Genomic DNA, 20,002 nt, shown 5'->3' on the forward strand with positions numbered 1-20,002 from the left:
CCCCCCCCCCCCCCCCCCTACCAAAATAGCCCGCTTCCAGTTCTCATGTCTGAGTTCAGGCTTCCAATTTCAGTATTCCATGCGTTTCTGAGACACATAATTGGAGGAAAGACAATTCTAGGTAAGGACATTCTAACTTGTTTTGAAAGGCCAATACCCATGAGAAAAACATGGTCTTTTGGATCCTGAAATACCAAGAACTGATATGAACCAGAAACGCACTGAAGAAGGGGTAAATAATTTTTAAATTCTTTTCACACTTTAAAAAATTTCAAGCATGTCTTTTAAGGTTTAAGTGTGCACTCAACCTTCAGTCACTAAGAATACATTTCAAACACAGAATGAAAATTCTTGTCATTTCCTTGAGGATACTGAAAGTTGGTTCTGCTTTGGCAGAAATAATCATGCGCCAAATCACTGGTGTTTCACAACTCTTACTGTTGAACTCTGTTATTACTGAAAGCTAGAACTTGAATTCAAGCTACTGCCCAGGGCCAGTTTGGGAATAAGGATGAGAGAGGTGCAGAAACTGGCAGAACTAGATTCCTTTAAAATGATATGACTTAGAGGAGGCAAGAAGAACAACAGCTAGGTAAATTTTGAGATTTTGTTTACGTGAGTTCTTTTAACAAGCTTAACAATGGGGAAAGTCCTCTGTTCTTTCAACAACTTTTGGCTGGGATTTGCCATATTGAACCTTAGAAACAGCAAAATCGAGGGAAGAGAAGAAGCAAAAACAAAACAAAACAAAACAAAACCCAAACAGTCCACTTTTACAAAATAAACACTCAGAACCAGAAAAAAACTTCAGCAAATAAATAAAAGAGCCATTTTCAAACACAAACCCTACCAGAGCCAAAGCGTAGGATTATATAACAGGCAATTTGGGGCTATTAACATTTAATTTATGTAATTTGCGCGTAACAGATTCCTGTCAACCTTCCCTCCCTGTTTTGAGATGCATAATTATCTACCTGTATTTTCAATTAAGTGAATTAAGTGGCTAATTTCTTTTATGCCACAGGAAGCCAATGACTTTTTTATGTTAGGTTTTGAGTCCTGTGGAAATACTATAGATTCAGGTTGTATTTTTAGGCAGCCACGCAACTAACTTTAAAAAACCGGTGATAACGTTGTCTAAATGGCCTGTTAAAAAAAAAAAGAAAAATACAAACATACCTGTGAAGTTATGTACTAGGTATACCGTTTTGGGGGACCCATCGCTTGGTGTGTAGGATATCTCTACTTTTCCAGGCCCCGGCACAACAAAATCGGTTGCTCTATACTGTATAGGGGGAAAAAAGAAAAGAAATCGCCAAACTGTCCTAACAAGAATTACATGAAGGGAAAAAACCATAGAATACAGAGCTGGAAGACACCTAGACAATAGTACAGTGTAGCCCAACTTTCTAATTGAGAGATGGAGATAAAGAGGTCCAGAGAATCCCAAAGCTAGTTAGTAGGAGTACACATTAGAAATCAGTATTTATCAGGTGCCTACAACGTAAGGGGCAGTTTTCCAAGTACAAATATGAGTATGAAAGAGAGTAACAAAGTATTCCCTCTTACAAAGCCTATGACCTAACAAAGTCATACAAAAGTGAAGCAACATTAAGAGCTTCCAAATGTCAACAGCGGGCATAGATAAAAAATGCTACTGGAAGATGGAGGAAGAGAAATGACCATAACCTGGAGGTCAAGGAAGTCTTCTCTTGGGGGATGACAATATACTAACTGTAGCACTGAAGATGGGCTTCCTTATCGGCTCAAACGATAAAGAATCCGCCAGCAATGTGGGAGACCTGGGTTTGACTCCTGGGTTGGGAAGATCCCCCACGAGGGCATGGCAACCCACTCCAGTATTCCTGCCTGGAGAATTCCCACGGACAGTGGAGTCTGGTGGCCTACAGTCCATGGGGTCACAGTGTCAGACATGACGGAGTGATTAAGTGCAGCATGGCATTGAAGATGATGTTGAGAGTGCTAATGCCTGGTCCTCACTATGAGACACACTTTAAGTGATTAACCTGTATCCCACATTATCTCTTTTGATTCTTCCATCAGTCTTACAAGGGAGCAACTATGATGTAATGCAAATAACCCATTTAGGGTCTGGTCCTTGGACCTTCAGGGCTTGCTCTCTTCATGAACATCATTCTACTAAGGCCCAGCCCAGGACTTGCCCATAGAAAGCAATCATTCTGGAAGCAGCTGCAGTAGGCTGATGACCCTTAAGAAAGGGCCTTCTAAGGACAGCTACCTCTGTCACAGGTAAGGAAAAAAATCCCCAGCCCACACTAGGCATATGTCAATATTTGCTGCCTCGTACCTTCTTCAATGGCTTAGATTAGAATACTTTCAGAGTCAGGTACCAGCAGATGCCAGTCACACTTATTTATCTTTGTTTATGGCAATACTAAAGACAGCTGAAAGAAGAGCTGTCAGATAATGACAGACTAATATCTATTCTATGCAGAACATTTCTGATATTTATGGGTAGTAATTGATTCTCATTTCTCAAAAGGTGTCAAAGTACCATAAATGCTTTCTAGATGCTTGCAATTTTCAATCTAGTAGACTTTAGTAAACAGAATGACCATTCTTCCAGTGATTGATGCCGCAATAATTTTTATAAAAGGGAAAAGGAAAAAAAGGATACAACTTAGAGCCACGTTCCCAGGACTAGTGAGTCTGTAAGCAATCTCATTTACATTCCCTCTTCTGAGCCTCTGAGAATTATCTGTGAAGGGAATTGCCAGGATGAAGGGATATCCTGAAATATACAGTAGAACAAAGTGAACTGCCGCTCAAGGATTGACCTGGTAACCCAGCCCCCAGGAACAGAGAGTGGTCTGCTCTGCCCATACTATTTTTAACGATGGCGACATCAAAGCCTCTGGGTGTCAGGGACAGAGACGCTTGTTTTTAAGGCTCTTCTAAGACATGAGCTGCTTTCTATGAAAGTCTAAAACTTTAGTTTCAACACAGAATTTTTATTTTGTTTAGTTGGTAATGTTTCTGTTTAATTTGGCAACAAGCCTAATTGTACATTAGTATAGAAACTAGACTTTTTTTATTCCCCCGAGGAGGAATGTTCTGAAGAGACTGCTTTCAACTACTGAGTTAGTTTGTCCTTTTATGCACGAAATGATCATGTTTAATATAATAATCTTTGGTAGTTCTCAATTCTGTCTGCACATTAGAATCACCTGGAGAGCTTTAAAACACCATGGAATTGAGATTTAGCTAGCGTAGGGTGGGACACAGGCATTGGAATTAAAACAAAAAAAAAGTTTTTTTTAAATGGCAAACAAAACAAAACAAACACCAAAAAGCCCATAAAAAGATCCTATTGTACAGCCTGGTTTGGCTGAACCACTGATTTAGTTGAACCACAGGAAATTATATGAAAATGTCTGTATCATATGGTTTAACATAATAAAAAGATAAAAAACAAAAACACGCCTGTAAAAAAGTCATTTATAGTGAGATAGGTACCTGTAAGTTTATCCAAATTTACTTTTATCTAAATGTCTATGTGTGTGTGTATATACACACATATATATTCATTTCTTAATTCTATACCTCATTTGTGGGCTTTCCTGGTGGCTCAGTGGTAAAGATTCTGCCTGCAGTGCAGGAAACGTGGGTTTGATCCCTGGGTCAGGAAGATCCACTGAAGAAGGGAAAGGCTACCCACTCCAGTATTCTGGCCTGGAGAATTCCATGGACAGAGGAGCCTGGAGGGCTATAGTCCACAGAGTCACAAAGAGTCAGACATGACTGAAGTGACTGAGCACATACCTCACTTAATGGAAGTAGACACCAAAAGAGAATAAAGCACATATATATCAGAACTGCTGGGCAATCAAAGGCCTCAAGAAAAGAACAAGGAAAGTCAAGTCACGCCACCACGACTTACTTGATCCCCATAAGCATGACGACCTATGATAATGGGTTTTACCCATCCGCTCACAAGCCGGGGTATATTTTTGCAGATAATAGCTTCCCTGAAGACAGTGCCACCCAGGATATTTCGGATGGTGCCATTTGGAGACTTCCACATTTGTTTCAACTTGAACTCCTCCACTCTCTTCTCATCGGGGGTGATGGTGGCACACTTGACACCAACGTTGTACTTCTTTATAGCTTCTGCAGCGTCCTTGGTGACCTGGTCGTTGGTGGCATCGCGATTCTCTATGCCTAAATCGTAGCTGGGAGGGAAAGGTTGAAAGCGTAACTTTTCCAGACACACCTACAGGTGATTGAAGATACTCCCCGTCTATGCCCATGCACCACTCTATGCATGCCCTGCAGAAAGTGAAGGCTCCATACATACCTAAATCTGCTGAGTTTTAGCATTAGTGTACCCTCGACACAAAGATGGCTGCCAACTAAAAAAACCTCTAAGAAGGGCTAGACCGCTGGGCCAGACTGTGTTGGGGGAAGCAGTTGAGAAGGAAATGAAATAAAAACCAAACCACTGTACTCTTTCCTCTCAGCCTACTCTTTACCACTACTTTCTGCAGACTTTCTTCATCTGATTAGCATAAAAATCCAAACCTAAGTATTATTTTCCCCTTAGAAAATACTGTGCTCTAAAAATAAAGCAGCTGAGGACTTAAAGGATTTCTTGCAGTTTGGCACTGAAGTGGTGGGAGTTACAGCTGAGACAGTCACTGCCAAAAAATGTTAATCACTATTAAGGCCAATTAGCTGTATGTTGAACCTTTCCCTAAATCTCAGGCAAGTCTTTCTCCTGGAAACAAGCCTGAAGTTTATAGAATAAATAATGGAATCCAGCAGTGACTTTATATAGCCTACTGATTTATAGCTTAAAATACACCAACACCCAGACTGCAGGTTATTCAGTCTGTGAAAGAAAGCTGGTTGTCCAGAGCAGAGAAGACTGTAAAACCTTAAAGTAGGTAATAGTTTGTCAAAAGCAGGAAAAACAAAACAGTAATGTAACAGTTTATTTTGTTCTCTAAGGCTTAAAAAGTTTTCCAGTTTTTTCAGCTTTCAAAATTTGCTGAACCATCAAGCCCTTCAATCTTTCGTTTCAGTTCTGGTATTTTCCTTCCTTTAGATATCCCACTACTTGTGATGGAAATGCAAAAGGGCATCCAATCTGGTGATATATTTCCAAATAAAAATAATTCCAAACTGTTTTAACCGTTCGCACCTCCTCCCTCTCCTTGAGGGTGTATTGTCAATCTGTATTAATTGTCAACCTCCAGACCTCCTCAGGCTATCCTTCCTTCTTAATCTTCTAAGGGGTCACTTTGTACGCACAGCTGTGGATTGTGTGTAAATTTTCAACAAGACCTATAACCCTTTGTCTCAAAAACTTACGTAACTGCTCTTTGACCAAGTTGGCAGAATGGTCCTCAGAGCTTTCTGAATGACTGTCTCTTGGGCTATAATACTCAAGCTGACATGAATACAATTCTCCATTTCTTTCTTAGATTGATTATTAATTTTTTTTCATCAGCACTAACAAAGACACTCTTATCTTCTGACTTAGGAAGTGCTGAATATCTATAAAAAGTCCACTCCTAACTCAAACAGCAGTAGTCAGCAATATTCACGTTCATAGAAAACATTTTTCATCAGAAGAAGCTTACAGCACATCAGTGGGTTTTTTTGCTTCTAAGCGAAAAGAATGAATAAATGGTCCCAATCACTGTCTAGACAACAGAAAATAAAACAAATGAATCATTCCACTCACCTCAAAAAGAACCAATCATGTAATAATAATAGCAATCTTGGAATTACTTACACTTGTTTAAGTCTCCAAAGATTTTTTAGTTTTTAGCCAGTGACTCTGCCTTCTAGGTATAATGACTGTCCTTTAAAGCTCCTTATGCCTCTAGGCTAAAGAGAATCTTTGTAGCTATTATCATGGGAATTGTTCTGCAAATTCACCTACTGCCATGTACAGGAAAGTCACTCAGTTGTGTCCAGCTCTTTGTGACCCCATGGACTATACAGTCCATGGGATTTTCCAGGCCAGGATACTGGAGTGGATAGCCTTTCCCTTCTCCGGGGATCTTCCCAACCCAGGGATCGAACCCAGGTCTCCCACATGGCAGGCAGATTCTTTACTATCTGAGCGACAAGGAAAGCCCAAGAATACTGGAGTGGGTAGTGTATCCCTTCTCCAGGGGATCTTCCCGACCCAGGAATTGAACTGGGGTCTCCTGCATTGCTTCCCTGGTGGCTCAGAGGGTAAAGCGTCTGCCTGCGACGAGAGAGACCTGGTTTGATCCCTGGGTTGGGAAGATCCCCTGGAGAAGGAAATGGCAACCCACTCCAGTACTCTTGCCTGGAAAATCCCATGGATGGAGAAGCCTGTAGGCTACAGTCTATGGGGTTGCAAAGAGTCGGACACGACTGAGCGACTTCACTTTCACTCCTGCATTGCAGGCAGATTCTTTACCAACTGAGCTATCAGGGGAGCCCTATTGCCATATAAGTATCTGTAAAATGTTTCTTTAATCATTTGGATAATGTTTCAAAAGCTTCATTCCCTATGTGCTTGTGGACCTCTGCAGGTATTTGTTCCTTCTCAAGGTTGAAATATAGACACGATCAACAGCTTGTGAGTGAAAGTCGCTCAGTCGTGTCCAGCTCTTTGCGACCCTATGGACTTTAGTCCGCCAGGCTCCTCTGTCCATAGGATTCTCCAGGCAAGAATACTGGAGTGGGTTACCATGCCCTCCTCTTCCCAACCCAGGGATCCAACCCAGGTCTCCCGCATTGCAGGCAGATTCTTTACCATCTGAGTCACCAGGGAAGCCCTTATTCAACAGCTTAGCCACCAGAAGGCTTCCCTGGCCTTCACTATCTCCTGGAGCTTGCTCAAACTCGTGTCCATTGAGTCAGTGATGCCATCCAACCATCTCATCCTCTATTGTCCCCTTCTTCTCCTGTCCTCAATCTTTCCCAGCATCAGGGTCTTGGACACAAATGGTTTAGGGAACTTCTCCTGAAAGGTGGGGACTATATTAGATAACTTCGAGAATTCTGTGCTATAACTGTATAAAACACAGAAAAGACAAGGAATGAACAGGTAAAAAGGTCCACTGACTAGTTAAGCAGCTAAGTTGCTAAGTTGCTTCAGTCGTGTCTGACTCTGTGCGACCCCATAGACGGTAGCCCATCAGGATCCCCCATCCCTGGGATTCTCCAGGCAAGAACACTGGAATGGGATGCCATTTCCAAATACTTTATCCTTTCAAAAGGATAAAACTGTGTTAACTATATTCTTTATTGATTTATTAGAGGATTCCCAGGCAGCGCTAGTGGTAAAGAACCCACCTGCCAATGAAGGAGACATAAAAGACATGGGTTCAATCCCTAGGTTGAGAAGATCCTCTAGAGGGCACGGGAACCCACTCCAGTACTCTGCCTGGAGAATCCCATGGACAAAGGAGCCTGGTAGGCTATAGTTCATAAGGTTGCAAAGAGTCAGACACAACTGAGCAACTTGGCATGCAGCTCTATTCTCTTCCCCTCTGCAAATAGTACCTAGTGTTACTCTTGGCCACTGATTTATTACAAACAAAACCCTTGCAGGAAATAGAGGCTTGGAAAGACCTGAGAAATCACTTTGCTGCCACCGTAATTCTTCTCTTCTGAACAATGACAAGTTCAGTATTTCTAGTATTATGTTAAAATTAAAGATTCATTTCATATATATTTGAAACCCAGTCCCCCTAAAATTGAGTTCCCTTCGGAGATTATAATTAATCTATCTAAAACTCTTTCCTCTGGTCCCCTCTGACCTCCATCCTGTATTAATTTAACACTAGTCAACCAGACTCAGGTGACTAAAACTGCTATTGTGACAACACTCTGAATGCCTATAACTGTGATTTAGGTATCATCAGTAACAACAGAATCAAGTTGTTTCTCCAGGGACAAGATCAGCCCCCTAAGCCATGAGAATGTAAACTGGAAGCAACCTGACTTCCCTGAAACTAACATTTAAGAAAAGTCACAGAAATTTCACAATTTTAAAATACCCTTAGGCCTTCCTAGAGAAGGAAATGGCAACCCACTCCAGTGTTCTTGCCTGGAGAATCCCCGGGACGGGGGAGCCTGGTGGGCTGTCTGTGTGGTCGCATAGAGTCGGACACGACTGAAGCGACTCAGCAGCAGCAGCAGGCCTTCCCTGGTGGTCCAGTAGTCAGGACCCCCCTGCCAATGCAGGGAACACAGGTTTGATCCCTGGTCCAGACGATTCCATGTGCAGCAGGGCAACTAAGCCCATGTGCCACAACTGCTGAGCCCCTGTGCCCAGACCCTGTGCTCTGCAACAAGAGAAGCCCCTGCACTGAGGAGCTGCTACATCCTCACTGGAGAGTAGCCCCTGCTCGCCACAACTAGAGAAAGCCAGTGCGCTGCAACAAAGACCCAGCGCACCCAAAAGTACAATACATAAAAACAAAAACAACTCAAAGATCAGGTTGGAGTGGATCTGAGACTTGTCTCCACTCCCTTCTTGGTGCCCTGAAAATAAACCCTTACTCTGCTGTAAACAACTACCGTCAGAGCTGCTTTCTGCACAGGGGCACACCAGTTCTACGTTTTCTCTGCGTATAAGCTCGCCCAAGGCTTTATTCACAAGATATAGTGGTATCTATGCAAAAAAGTGATTTAGACCCCGAAATCACAGGGATTATGCTTTCTGAGTTTGCTGCTTGGCAAAGTGATTCACTTACCTGTGCAGGTCCAGTTCCACGTAGGGAAAAATGAGTTTCTCTTTAATCAACTCCCAAATGATCCGTGTCATTTCATCTCCTTGCATCTCTACCACAGACCCGCCTTGGATTTTTTGAGACATTTTGATTTCAATAAACCTCTAAGAGGAAAAAACATAAGACACATATCTCATCATTTGTTTCATTACCGTGTAAAAGCAAAATACAATTTGGTGATTACTAAAAAGAACAATTCATAATAGCATGATTGCACAGAAAGCTAATAACAATTACATTAACCATTAGAATTGAATACATTCTCTGTACAAAGCATTGTGGTACATGCCTCTTGTGTGATTTCTGAGTCAACACTCACAACAACCCTGTAAGATGGAAACTGTTTTTTCATTCTACTTTGCTAAAAGCAGGCAAGCTTTCCAAGGCCATCTGACTAGAGCGTGGGGGAGCCAGAGCCTGTCACATGCCCTTAATAATGTAAATCACTATTCTTTATTCTTGACTGTTGGTTTGTCTTATCAAATGGGATTATTTCCAAAATATCATGTTTATTTGAACAAGTCTATCCAAAGCCTCATTGTGCTAGGCCTTCAAGATGCACAGAATGATGGGCACTACTATTTCCCCTCTTTTAAGAGGCTGTTTTGGTTAAAACAACTATCCTTAACAAGATTCAACAAGTTCTAGTGACCCATTTTAAAGAAAATTTAATCAAGTCTTTTTACAAGTGAAAGATGAAGAATTCCTGGTGGAACTCTATTTTCCTAGAGATAGTAAAGGATAGTGGTGATGATACACTGAATACAAAGTGATTTCTCAATTAGAGCAATCTGTATGTATAGAGAAGGACTACTGCTCAGAACATGTTCCTGGCCTGTCCTTGGTATCCCAGCTCCTGGACTATTCTTCCAGTCATTAGTGGGCAAATGCAAACTGCCAGTGGGTGGGATAGAGGATTGGAGTTGTTCCTGGAAGAGGTGTCTTCCTGTGATGTGAGGGTAGCAGATACTAATCAATCTGATTCCCAGAGACAGCAGGGCTACACCCTACGGACGCGCTCAGTCACCTCCCACTCTTCACGACCCTTTGGACTGTAGCCCCCTGGGCTCCTCTGTCCATGGGATTCTCCAGGTAAGAATATTGGAATGGGTAGCCATGGCCTCCTCTGGGGGGTCTTCCTGACTCAGGGATTGTACCCGTGTTTCTTATGTCTCCTGTATTCGTGGGTTTTTTTTTAACTATAAGTCCCACCTGGGAAGGCCTTTGTAAAAAGTGAAAGTGTTAGTTGCTCAGTCATGTCTGATGCTTTGGAATGCATGGACTGTAGCCCACCAGGCTCCTTTGTCCACCAAATTCTCTAGGCAAGAATTCTGAAGTGGGTTGCCATAGGGCTTAGGCTTAAAGAAAGGCATGTTTCCTGAGAGTAAGAGGAGGTACTGAGCCTGCTAAAGGTATCTGTTCTCTTTCACAGTGCTTTAATGGAAACAATTTTTCCCCTTAGAAGATAACAACAGATTGCTTTTATTCTATTAATTTACAGTTGAGGACTGAAAGTCAGGAGAATTGACTTTAAAATATTATTAAGGAAGAGGTCTATAAACATTATCTCAAAAAGTTGACTTAAAGTTGTCTGGCCTTTATATTTTAAATTTGGTTCCTCATGACAAGCCAAGATATATTCCTAACCTCTAGGCCCATTTTCACTTCCCAATTTGCAATTCTGGGATTTTGCTTATTATATTAGTATTTAGGAGGTTCTCTAGACCATTACTGGGGGACCATCTGGAACTCAACTAGAATAAAAAAGTGAACACACTGGTGTGAATGAGTCAGCTACTTCGCATTTGTAATTTCAAGTATAATTTAAAGTACAGCTTAAAATATATGATTTAATCATACTGATCCCACAGTCACATCTGTCCTTGTATTTAAAACAAAACAAAAAGAGACAGCAAACTTATCTCAGTTTTGATACATTTCCAAGGCCATATTCCTATGAAGTATTATGCAAGAGTTATGACTTGGCTATTTTTCTTTAACAGCAAATACAGTTAATAAAAAGTCATACAGCAAACTTGAAATTTCAGTAATAAGTGATAATATTTTTTGGTTGAGCAAACACTTTCTGATTAATCTTTCTATATTTCATAATGCATGACTGAAACATTAAAGGTTTTCCTCACGATACTTATCCATTACATTTTTACCATCTTTTAATTTAAAAAGTGAAGCTTTATTGTAGACCCTGGGTTACTAAACTGTAGGACACTATTTTATTTCTTCTAGATTTGAATCCTATGAGGGTGGGCTTCAGATACCACTGAATTCACTTTTTACTCTAGTCCCTCAGATTTTTTGTCTCTACCCAAACCCTGATTTCAGAAGGAAGGCCTTTTCCAGCAAGCCAGTTCATTTATTGAGCAGCTGAATTCCAATCTCCTGACACACATGTGCTGCTGCTGCTGCTGCTAAGTCGCTTCAGTTGTGTCGGACTCTGTGCGACCCCACAGACAGGAGCCCACTAGGCTCCTCTGTTCCTGGGATTCTCCAGGCAAGAATACTGGAGTGGGTTGCCATTTCCCTCTCCAATGCATTAAAGTGAAGTCGCTCAGTCCTGTCTGACTCTTAGCGACCCCATGGACTGCAGCCCACCAGGCTCCTCCATCCATGGGATTTTCCAGGCAAGAGTACTGGAATGGGGTGCCACTGCCTTCTCCGGACACACATGTGCAATGATAGAAAATAAACCTGAACTAACACAAAGTAGTTTAAGAAGAGCTGCTTCTGGGGGTGGGGCGGGGGTCGGGGGGCGGGGAGGGTGCTGAGTTCATGAACTACATTAATTTCTGTGCAAAAAAAAAAAAGTGTCTTGCAGAGAAGATTCTAGACTGAAAGAAACAACAAAACAGTTGCAATTTATTGGTGGAAAAATTCCTGAGTCATTCCCTTACAGGGCCTCCGACCACCTCCAAGACCTCCAGGACCAGTTAAACGCAGTATTGCCATATGAAAGAAGGGGAAGAATTACTTATTCTCACCTTTACAATTTCTAATCACCCCAACTCCTCTCAATCTTGCAGACTCAGCCTATCTCCTAAAACAAAAAAAAACAGAAGACAGAGATAAGGTACAAGGCACTCCAGCACTCTTCTCCGGAGAATTTAGCTGCTTTTTTTTTTTCTTAAGCCAGGCAGCCCTATTTATCTGTTTTAAAGTACAGTGCTGAGTGCACTCTAAGGGGCAAAGGGCAGTTTTAGGTCCGCATGCACCTTCCAAATAAAGTATAATAAATACCCCTGCTTGCACACGGAGGAGGGCGCGTCCGTGGGCGCGGCCCGGGTTCGTCGTCCGTTAGCTAGTCTTGAGGTTTGCATGTCCTTCGGGGACGCTGTGACCAGCCGGCTCTTGGCCTGCATGCCTCTTTGTGGCCCTTGTGCAACCGAAGCCAGTTGGGTTCCTCATTCCACGCCCGACCCTTCCCTCCCGAGCGCCAGAACCTTTAACCCCTCTCCACCTTAACTGGAGATGCCGACGGCGACATTTCCTCCACCCCCGGCAGCCACCAGGTGGCCTAGAGACCGCCCCCACGCCGCCCCCTTCAAGCTCCCCAGAAGGACGCCTCCAGCCCGCCGCAATACCAGTCCCGGCGGCCCCAGTTCCATGCACACGCCCAAGTCCTCCAACAGCCGAGGCCGCACGTCTTCTTCCCCCTAAACTCAAGACTCGTCTTCCACGAGTCCCTGCATATTCCTAACGCCCGTTTTTTCTTCTGCTGCAGACCCGGCATTCCATACGTCACCGCATGCCACCTCCTCCTGCCCAGTTTCACCCTCCAATGCCTAACAGTGGGCCGCCTACACAACCAGGCATCTAGCACCGTCTTTCTCCCATTTCCTTCTCCCACGCCCACTATCTGGCTTTTTTTCCCCGCTGCCTTGCGACCAGGACGCACCGCTAAACTTCCCCTAGCATACTCAAGATCTGAGCGTCCTTTTCCCCACACTAGCCACTAACAGAGCGTTCTCGCAGGAGCCAGAGACCGGGGCCGCCCCTCGAAGCCTGCGGCTACCTGCGGGGAAGGTACGTTGGCGATGACCCGGGAGCACACAGTCACTCAGTGTCCACTTTGGCAATCCCGGCTGGAGCCCAACTGTTCCGGCTTCTCACGGGGCCTCAGCAGAAACCCAGAATCTGGCCACACAGGAAGGGCTTTCCTCTTCCCGGCTTTTGTCCAGACCCGGGCCCGGCCCCCTCAGCCCACCTCCTGGAGCTCCGCCCCCCAGCCCCCGCCAATCGCCGCGGGCCGACCACCCGAGATGGGCGGGGCCATGGGTCGGGGCGGGTCCTTCCACTTGGGGCGAATCCGTGGCCCCGCCTTCCTTGCGCTTGGATGGGGAAAGGCGGACGCAGCTGCGCGGCTGGATTCCGCCGCCGCCCCTCTTCTGCTGAAGGACGAGATTGCCACCTGCAGGCTGGGGTGTTGGACGCGCCGGCGCTGGTGTTCTGAATCCCACGCCGCGAAGGGGTGCCCCGGGCTTTGTAACAACCTAGAGTCAGGCGGAGTGAGTTTCTAGGTCTCCAATAAAGACAAACCGGAGACCGCGCGGCTTGGACCTATCCTGTTCCTGGCACACTCCGGATGTGCCATAGACTGGAACGCACTCGGGCACAAAGAGTGTTCAGGGCAAGCGTGAAGTCACTTTGGGGGCTTCTCCGCACAGCTGGAATGCAAAGAATTGAACAGTTGCGCAAGCAGGCACTCTACAGTAAATTTCACCCACGGCCGATGACTAGGTCTTAAGAGTTAATGTATCTATAATTTCAATTTCTATTGCGTGCTATAAATAATGCAAAAGGAAATGGCAGCACACTCTAGTATTCTTGTCTGGAAAATCCTACAGAGAGCGAAGCGTGACCGGCTAGAGTCCATGAAGTCTCAAGAGTCGGTGGCAACTTGGCGACTAAATAAGGAGAACTGTAAATAAATGCAGTAGTTATTTGCATTAGACAATAAGGTTAATGAAATCATCTGAGTTCCAGTGACATTCAAATAAAGATCTAAGGAGGCCTTAGAAAAGAGTGGATTAAAATAAATTCTGTCCTCTGCAGGAAATTATTTTTAGTGTATTCCTTAATTTTGAAAACATGGAGGGCCGGGGAGAAGTATTTTAGATTATGATTTGTAGGATAAGCCCATGCTTAGTCCAGGATTCAGTGCCCCATATTTATTTATTCTTTTTTTTTTTTTTTTATTTTATTGAAATACGGACATCCTGGAATGAGAAGTCAAGTGAGCCTTAGGAAGCATCACGAAGAACAAAGCTAGTGGAAGTGATGGAATTCCAGCTGAGCTGTTGTAAATCCTTAAAAATGATGCTGTTGAAGTGCTGCACTCAATATACCAGCAAATTTGGAAAACTCAACAGTGGCCACAGGACTGGAAAAGGTCAGTTTTCATTCCAGTCCCAAAGAAAGACAATGCCAAAGAATGTTCAAACTACTGCACAGTTGCACTTATCTCACACACTAGCGAAGTACTGCTCAAAATCCTTCAAGCTAAGCTTCAACAACACAGGAACTGAGAACTTTAAGATGTGCAGACTGGATTCAGAAAAGGCAGAGGAACCAGAGATCAAATTGCCAACATCCCTTGGGTCATAGAAAAAGCAAGAGAGGAGAAGGCAATGGCACCCCACTCCAGTACTCTTGCTTGGAGAATCCCATGGATGGAGGAGCCTGGTGGGCTACAGTCCATGGGGTCGTTAAGAGTCAGACACGACTGAGCAACTTCACTTTCACTTTTCACTTTCATGCATTGGAGAAGGAAATGGCAACCCACTCCAGTGTTCTTGCCTGGAGAATCCCAGGGAGGGCGGAGCCTGGTGGGGTCGCACAGAGTTGGACAAGACTTAAGTGACTTAGCAGCAGCAGCAGCAGCTGTGGAAAGAGAACTTGGGAGCCCTCTGCTGGCTAGACCAAAGTAGCATAAACAGGGTCTGGTTTTGGACAGTGGCTGGGAACCGTTGTGAACAGCATAAAAACCAACAGAAGGTGCAGCAGGAAAGTCTAGATGATTTTTCTGCTAACAGCTGGGACTTCAGAGAGTCATGGGGTTTCACCCAGTCCTTCAAAATGACATGGTTGCCTTGATTCTTCCTGGAAATGTACTTCATTAAATAAATAGCTCATTAAAAAAGAAGAAGAAAAAGCAAGAGAATTCCAAAAAAAAAAATCTGCCTTATTGACTATGCCAAAGCCTTTGACTATGTGGATCACAACAAACTGTGGAAGATTCTTCAAGAGATGGGAATACCAGACCACCTTACCTGCCTCCTGAGAAATCTGTATGCAGTCAAGAAGCAACAGTTAGAACCAGATATGGAACAACAGACTGGTTCCAAATTGGGAAAGGAGTACCTCAAGGCTGTATATTGTCACCCTGCTTATTTAACTTACATGCAGAATACATCATACAAAATGCTTGGGCTGGATAAAGCACAAGCTGGAATCAAGATTGCCAGGAAAAATATCAATAACCTCAGATATGCAGATGACACCACCCTTATGGCAGAAAGTGAAGAAGAACTAAGGATCCTCTTGAAAGTGAAAGAGGAGAGTGAAAAAGTTGGCTTGGAACTCAACATTCAAAAAATGAAAATCATGGCATCCGGTCCCATCACTTCATGGCAAATAGATGGGGAAACAATGGAAACAGTGAGAGACTTTATTTTCTTGGACTCCAAAGTCACTTCAGTTGGTGACTGCAGCCATGACATTAAAAGATGCTTGCTCCTTGGAAAAAAAGCTTTGACCAACCTACACAGCATATTAAAAAGCAGAGACATTACTTTGCTGACAAATGTCCATCTAATCAAAGCTATGGTTTTTCCAGTAGTCATGTATGGATGTGAGAGTTGGACTATAAAGAAAGTTGAGGGCTGAATAATTGATGCTTTTGAACTGTGGTGTTGGAGAAGAGTCTTGACAGTCCCTTTGAACTTCTAGGAGATCAAACCAGTCCATCCTAAAGGAAATCAGCCCTGAATATTCACTGGAAGGACTGATGCTGAAGTTGAAGCTCCAATACTTTGGCCACCTGATTGGAAGAACTGACTCACTTGAAAAGACTCTGATGCTGGGAAAGGTTGAAGGCAGGAGGAGAAAGGGACAACAGAGGATGAGATGGTTGGATGGCATCACCAACTTGATGGACATGAATTTAAGCAGGCTTTGGGAGTTGGTGATGGACAGGGAAGCCTGGTGTGCTGCAGTCATGCGGTCACAAAGAGTCAGACATAACTGAGCAACTGAATTGAACTGGAACTGTCCTGGCACCTCTGGGTATGTCATTTCACTTGCTGATTGAGGATCAAGGTCTAGTCTTGTCTGCCATCTTGGCCCCATTTGTTTCTACTAAGTTTATGTTGTGTTCTTGGGCTATGTCATTCTTTCAAAACTTGTGCCCTGCCCCTTTCCCTCCTGTTACAATGGACATGAGTTTGAGGAAACTCAGGGAGATAGTGAAGGACAGGGAAGCCTGGCATGCTGTAGTCCATCAGGTCACAAAGAGTTTGGCATGACTTAGCAACTGAACCACAACAGTTGATTTACAATGCTGAGCCGATTTCTGCTGTACAGCAAAATGTTTAGATATACATTACATAAATATATTATTCTTTTTTAACGTTCCTTTCCATTATGGTTTATCACAGAACACTGAACATAGTTCCCTGTGCTCTACAGTTGTTGTTTAGTTGCAAAGTCACATCCGACTCTTTGTGACCCCATGGAATGTAGCCCACTTGGCTCTTCTGTCCCTGGGGTTCTCCCAGCAGGAATACGGAGTGGGTTGCGATTTCCTTCTCCACCAAAATTTATTTTTAAAGTTATCTCTAATATTGGATTTTTATTACTCTTGAAAATTATGAAGGGCACTATGCAAACTGTATTTTGGACACTCGAGGGCACTGGTATTTTTCCCAAGAGAAAAGGAAGATTTTTTTACGTTGAAAGAACCTCTTGATGAAGGTGAAAGAGGAGAGTGAAAAAGCCAGTTTAAAACTCAGCATTCAAAAAACTAAGATCATGGTATCCTGTCCCATCACTTCACGGCAAATAGAAGGGGAAAAGTGGAAAACAATGACAGATTTTCTTTTTTTCTTGGGCTCCAAAATCACTGCAGATGGTGATGGCTTGCATGAAATTAAAAGATGCTTGCTCCTTGGGAAGAAAAGTTATGACTGACCTAGCTAGTGTATTAAAAGGCAGAGACATCACGTTGCTGACAAAGGTCCGTAGAGTCAAAGCTATTGGTTTTTCCAGTAGTCATGTACGAATGTGAGAGTTGGACCATAAAAAGGGCTGAGCGCCAAAGAACTGATGCTTTGGAATTGTGGTGCTGGAGAAGACTCTTGAGAGTCCTTTGGCCAGCAAGGAGATCAAACCAATCAATCCTAAAGAAAATGTTTGTGCAGAATTTATTACATATGGTTTTGTTTTTTCATCTTGAATCTGAGACCCCAAATAACCTGAGATTATAAATTTACTTCATATTATATCAGGTTCTTGTGGTTTATTACCCCTTTCCCACTACTAAAATTATTTATAAATGTATACATTCTTGTTCCCAAAAGGATTTAGGGCAGTCTTCAAGATGTATACAATATAGCATGACAGAAGACATTGAGTATAGGTGAAGAAAATGAGGTAAAGACTGAATAAATACAGGAAAGTATACAGAACCAAGGTGAGTTTAATTACAAAATGTATTCCATCAAATCCTGCTGCTGCTGCTGCTGCTAAGTCGCTTCAGTCGTGTCCGACTCTGTGAGACCCCATAGACGGCAGCCCACCAGGCTCCCCCGTCCCTGGGATTCTCCAGGCAAGAACACTGGAGTGGGTTGCCATATCCTTCTCCAATGCATGAAAGTGAAAAGAGAAAGTGAAGTCGCTCAGTCATGTCCAACTCTTTGCGACCCCATGGACTGTAGCCTACCAGGCTCCTCTGTTCATGGGATTTTCCAGGCAAGAGTACTGGAGTGGGTTGCCATTTCCTTCCCCCCATCAAATCCTAACAGTGCCAAAAGGGGGCTACACATTTGGCTCTAAGCCAATGTGAGAGGCAAGGTGAAACTTAAGAGGGTCTCGGCATCTAAAACAGTGTTTCCTAAGCTAGTAATGTAGGAAGTACTTTTCAACTGAAAAGCTTTTTTTTTTATAGAGTCAGAGAAGTGGCTTATATTAATATATATAGATATATGCACCTTATACTGATACCTCTCATACAGCTATAAAATAAAAAATTTATAAGGAAAATGATTAGGACCAAAACTATAAAAAACGTTACCATTGTGTGTTAGTTCGCTCAGTCATGTCTGACCCTTTGTAACCCCATGGACTGTAGCTCACCAGGGCTCACTGTCCACGGAATTCTCCAGACAAGAATACCGGAGTAGGTTTCTATCCCCTTCTCCGTGGGATCTTCCTGACCCAGGGGTCGAACCTGGGTCTCCTGCATTGCAGGCATATTCTTTACTGTCTGAGTCACCAGGGAAGCCCATATTACCATTTACAACATTAATTAAATGTAATAGATGATAAATGCTGAAATTATATTACTCTTGCAATTTGAATATGAGGCTTTCTGCTCACATTCTGATTCTTTTGAATTTAGCTTGGCTTTTCTATTGGATGCCATGTAAGGATTCATTTAGAAAATCTTCCAGACTCACAGACATAGAGAACAGACTTGCAGTTGCCAAGGGAGAGAAGGGGCAGGGGAGGAAGGCAGAGTCTAGGAGGAATAGATTGGGGTTTCTGGTTAGCACATGCAACTATCATGTATTGTTGTTCAGCCACTAAGTTGTTTCCAACTCTTTTCAACCCTATGGACTGCAGTGTGCCAGGCTCCTCTGTTCTCCACTGTCTCCCAGAGTTTGCTCAAATTCATGTCCAATGAGTCAGTGATGCTATCTAACCATCTCATCCTCTGCCACTCACTTCTCCTTTTGCTTTCCATCTTTCCCAACATCAGCATCAAAATGTTGAGCTTTAAAAGCCAACTTTTTCACTCTCTTCTTTCACCTTCATCAAGAGGCTCCTTAGTTCCTCTTCACTTTCTGCCATTAGCGTGGTATCATCTGCATATCTGAGACTGTTGATATTTCTCCTGGCAATTCTGATTCTAGCTTGTGAGTCATACAGCCTGGCATTTCACATAATGTATTCAGCATAGAAGTTAAATAAGCAGGCTGACAATATATAGCCTTTATGTACTCCTTTCCCAATTTTGAATGCCAACCCACTTCAGTATTCTTGCCTGGAGAATTTCATGGACAGAGGAGCCTGGCAGGCTACAGTCCATGGGATCGAAAAGAGCTGGACACAATTGAGGGACTAACACACTTATTGTTCCAGGTCTGGTTCTAACTGTTACTTCTTGTCCTGCATACAGGTTTCTCAGCAGACAGATAAGGTGGTCTGATATTCCCATCTCTTTAAAAAATTTTTCACAGTTTGTTGTGATCCACACAGTCAAAGGCTTTAGCATAGTCAATGAAGCATATGTTTTTCTGTAATTCCCTTGTTTTTCCTATGATCCAACGGATGTTGGCAATTTGATCTCTGGTTCTTCCCCCTTTTCTAAATCCAGTTTGTACATCTGGAATTTCTCTGTTCCTGTGCTGTTGAAGCCTAGCTTAAAGGATTTTACCTTCTAGCATGGTAAAAAGGTTCGCATAAAAGGTTCATATTCATGTGAAATTAATGCAGTTGTGCAGTAGTTCAAACATTCTTTGGCCTTGCCCTTCTTTGGGATTGAAATGAAAACTGACCTTTTCCAGTCCTGTGGCCACTGCTGAGTTTTCCGAATTTGCTGGAATATTGAGTGCATCAATTTAACAGCATCATCTTTTAGGATTTTAAATAGTCCTGGTCCCATTACTTCATGGCAAATAAAAGAGGGAAAATTGGAAGCAGTGACAGACATTATTTTCCTGGGCTCCAAAATCACTGTGGTCAGTGACTGCAGTCATGAAATTAAAAAATGCTCATGTATAGAATGGATAAACAACAAGGTCCTACTGTACAGTACAGGGAACTATATTCAATATCCTGTGATAAGCCATAATGGAAAAGAATATACAAAAGAATGTATACATATATATGTATAATTGAATCATTTTGCTAAAAGCAGAAACACAAGATTGTAAATCAAATATGTGTTGATAAAAACAGACCACAACCAATTTTGTTTGATTTATATTGCGTGCCTTGAC

The 20,002-nt window shown here is 43.0% G+C and overlaps 1 protein-coding gene across 1 annotated transcript in view; it reads right to left on the minus strand.

Annotated features, from left to right (window-relative positions):
• Positions 1 to 12,974, minus strand: part of IDH1 (isocitrate dehydrogenase 1 (NADP+), soluble) — a 20,898-nt gene extending 7,924 nt beyond the window's left edge. The window contains exons 1-5 of the mRNA XM_010861079.1: positions 12,796 to 12,974; positions 11,765 to 11,820; positions 8,730 to 8,869; positions 3,923 to 4,214; positions 1,180 to 1,285 (exon numbers count right to left, since the gene is read on the minus strand). Coding sequence (XP_010859381.1) covers positions 1,180 to 1,285; positions 3,923 to 4,214; positions 8,730 to 8,851 — 520 coding nt within the window. The 5' untranslated portion in view covers positions 8,852 to 8,869; positions 11,765 to 11,820; positions 12,796 to 12,974. The remainder of the gene's footprint in view (positions 1 to 1,179; positions 1,286 to 3,922; positions 4,215 to 8,729; positions 8,870 to 11,764; positions 11,821 to 12,795) is intronic.
• Positions 12,975 to 20,002: the final 7,028 nt, after the last annotated feature.

The sequence above is a fragment of the Bison bison genome, unplaced genomic scaffold (genome assembly GCF_000754665.1).
Source record: "Bison bison bison isolate TAMUID 2011002044 unplaced genomic scaffold, Bison_UMD1.0 scf7180017864471, whole genome shotgun sequence".
Lineage (NCBI taxonomy): Eukaryota > Metazoa > Chordata > Mammalia > Artiodactyla > Bovidae > Bison > Bison bison.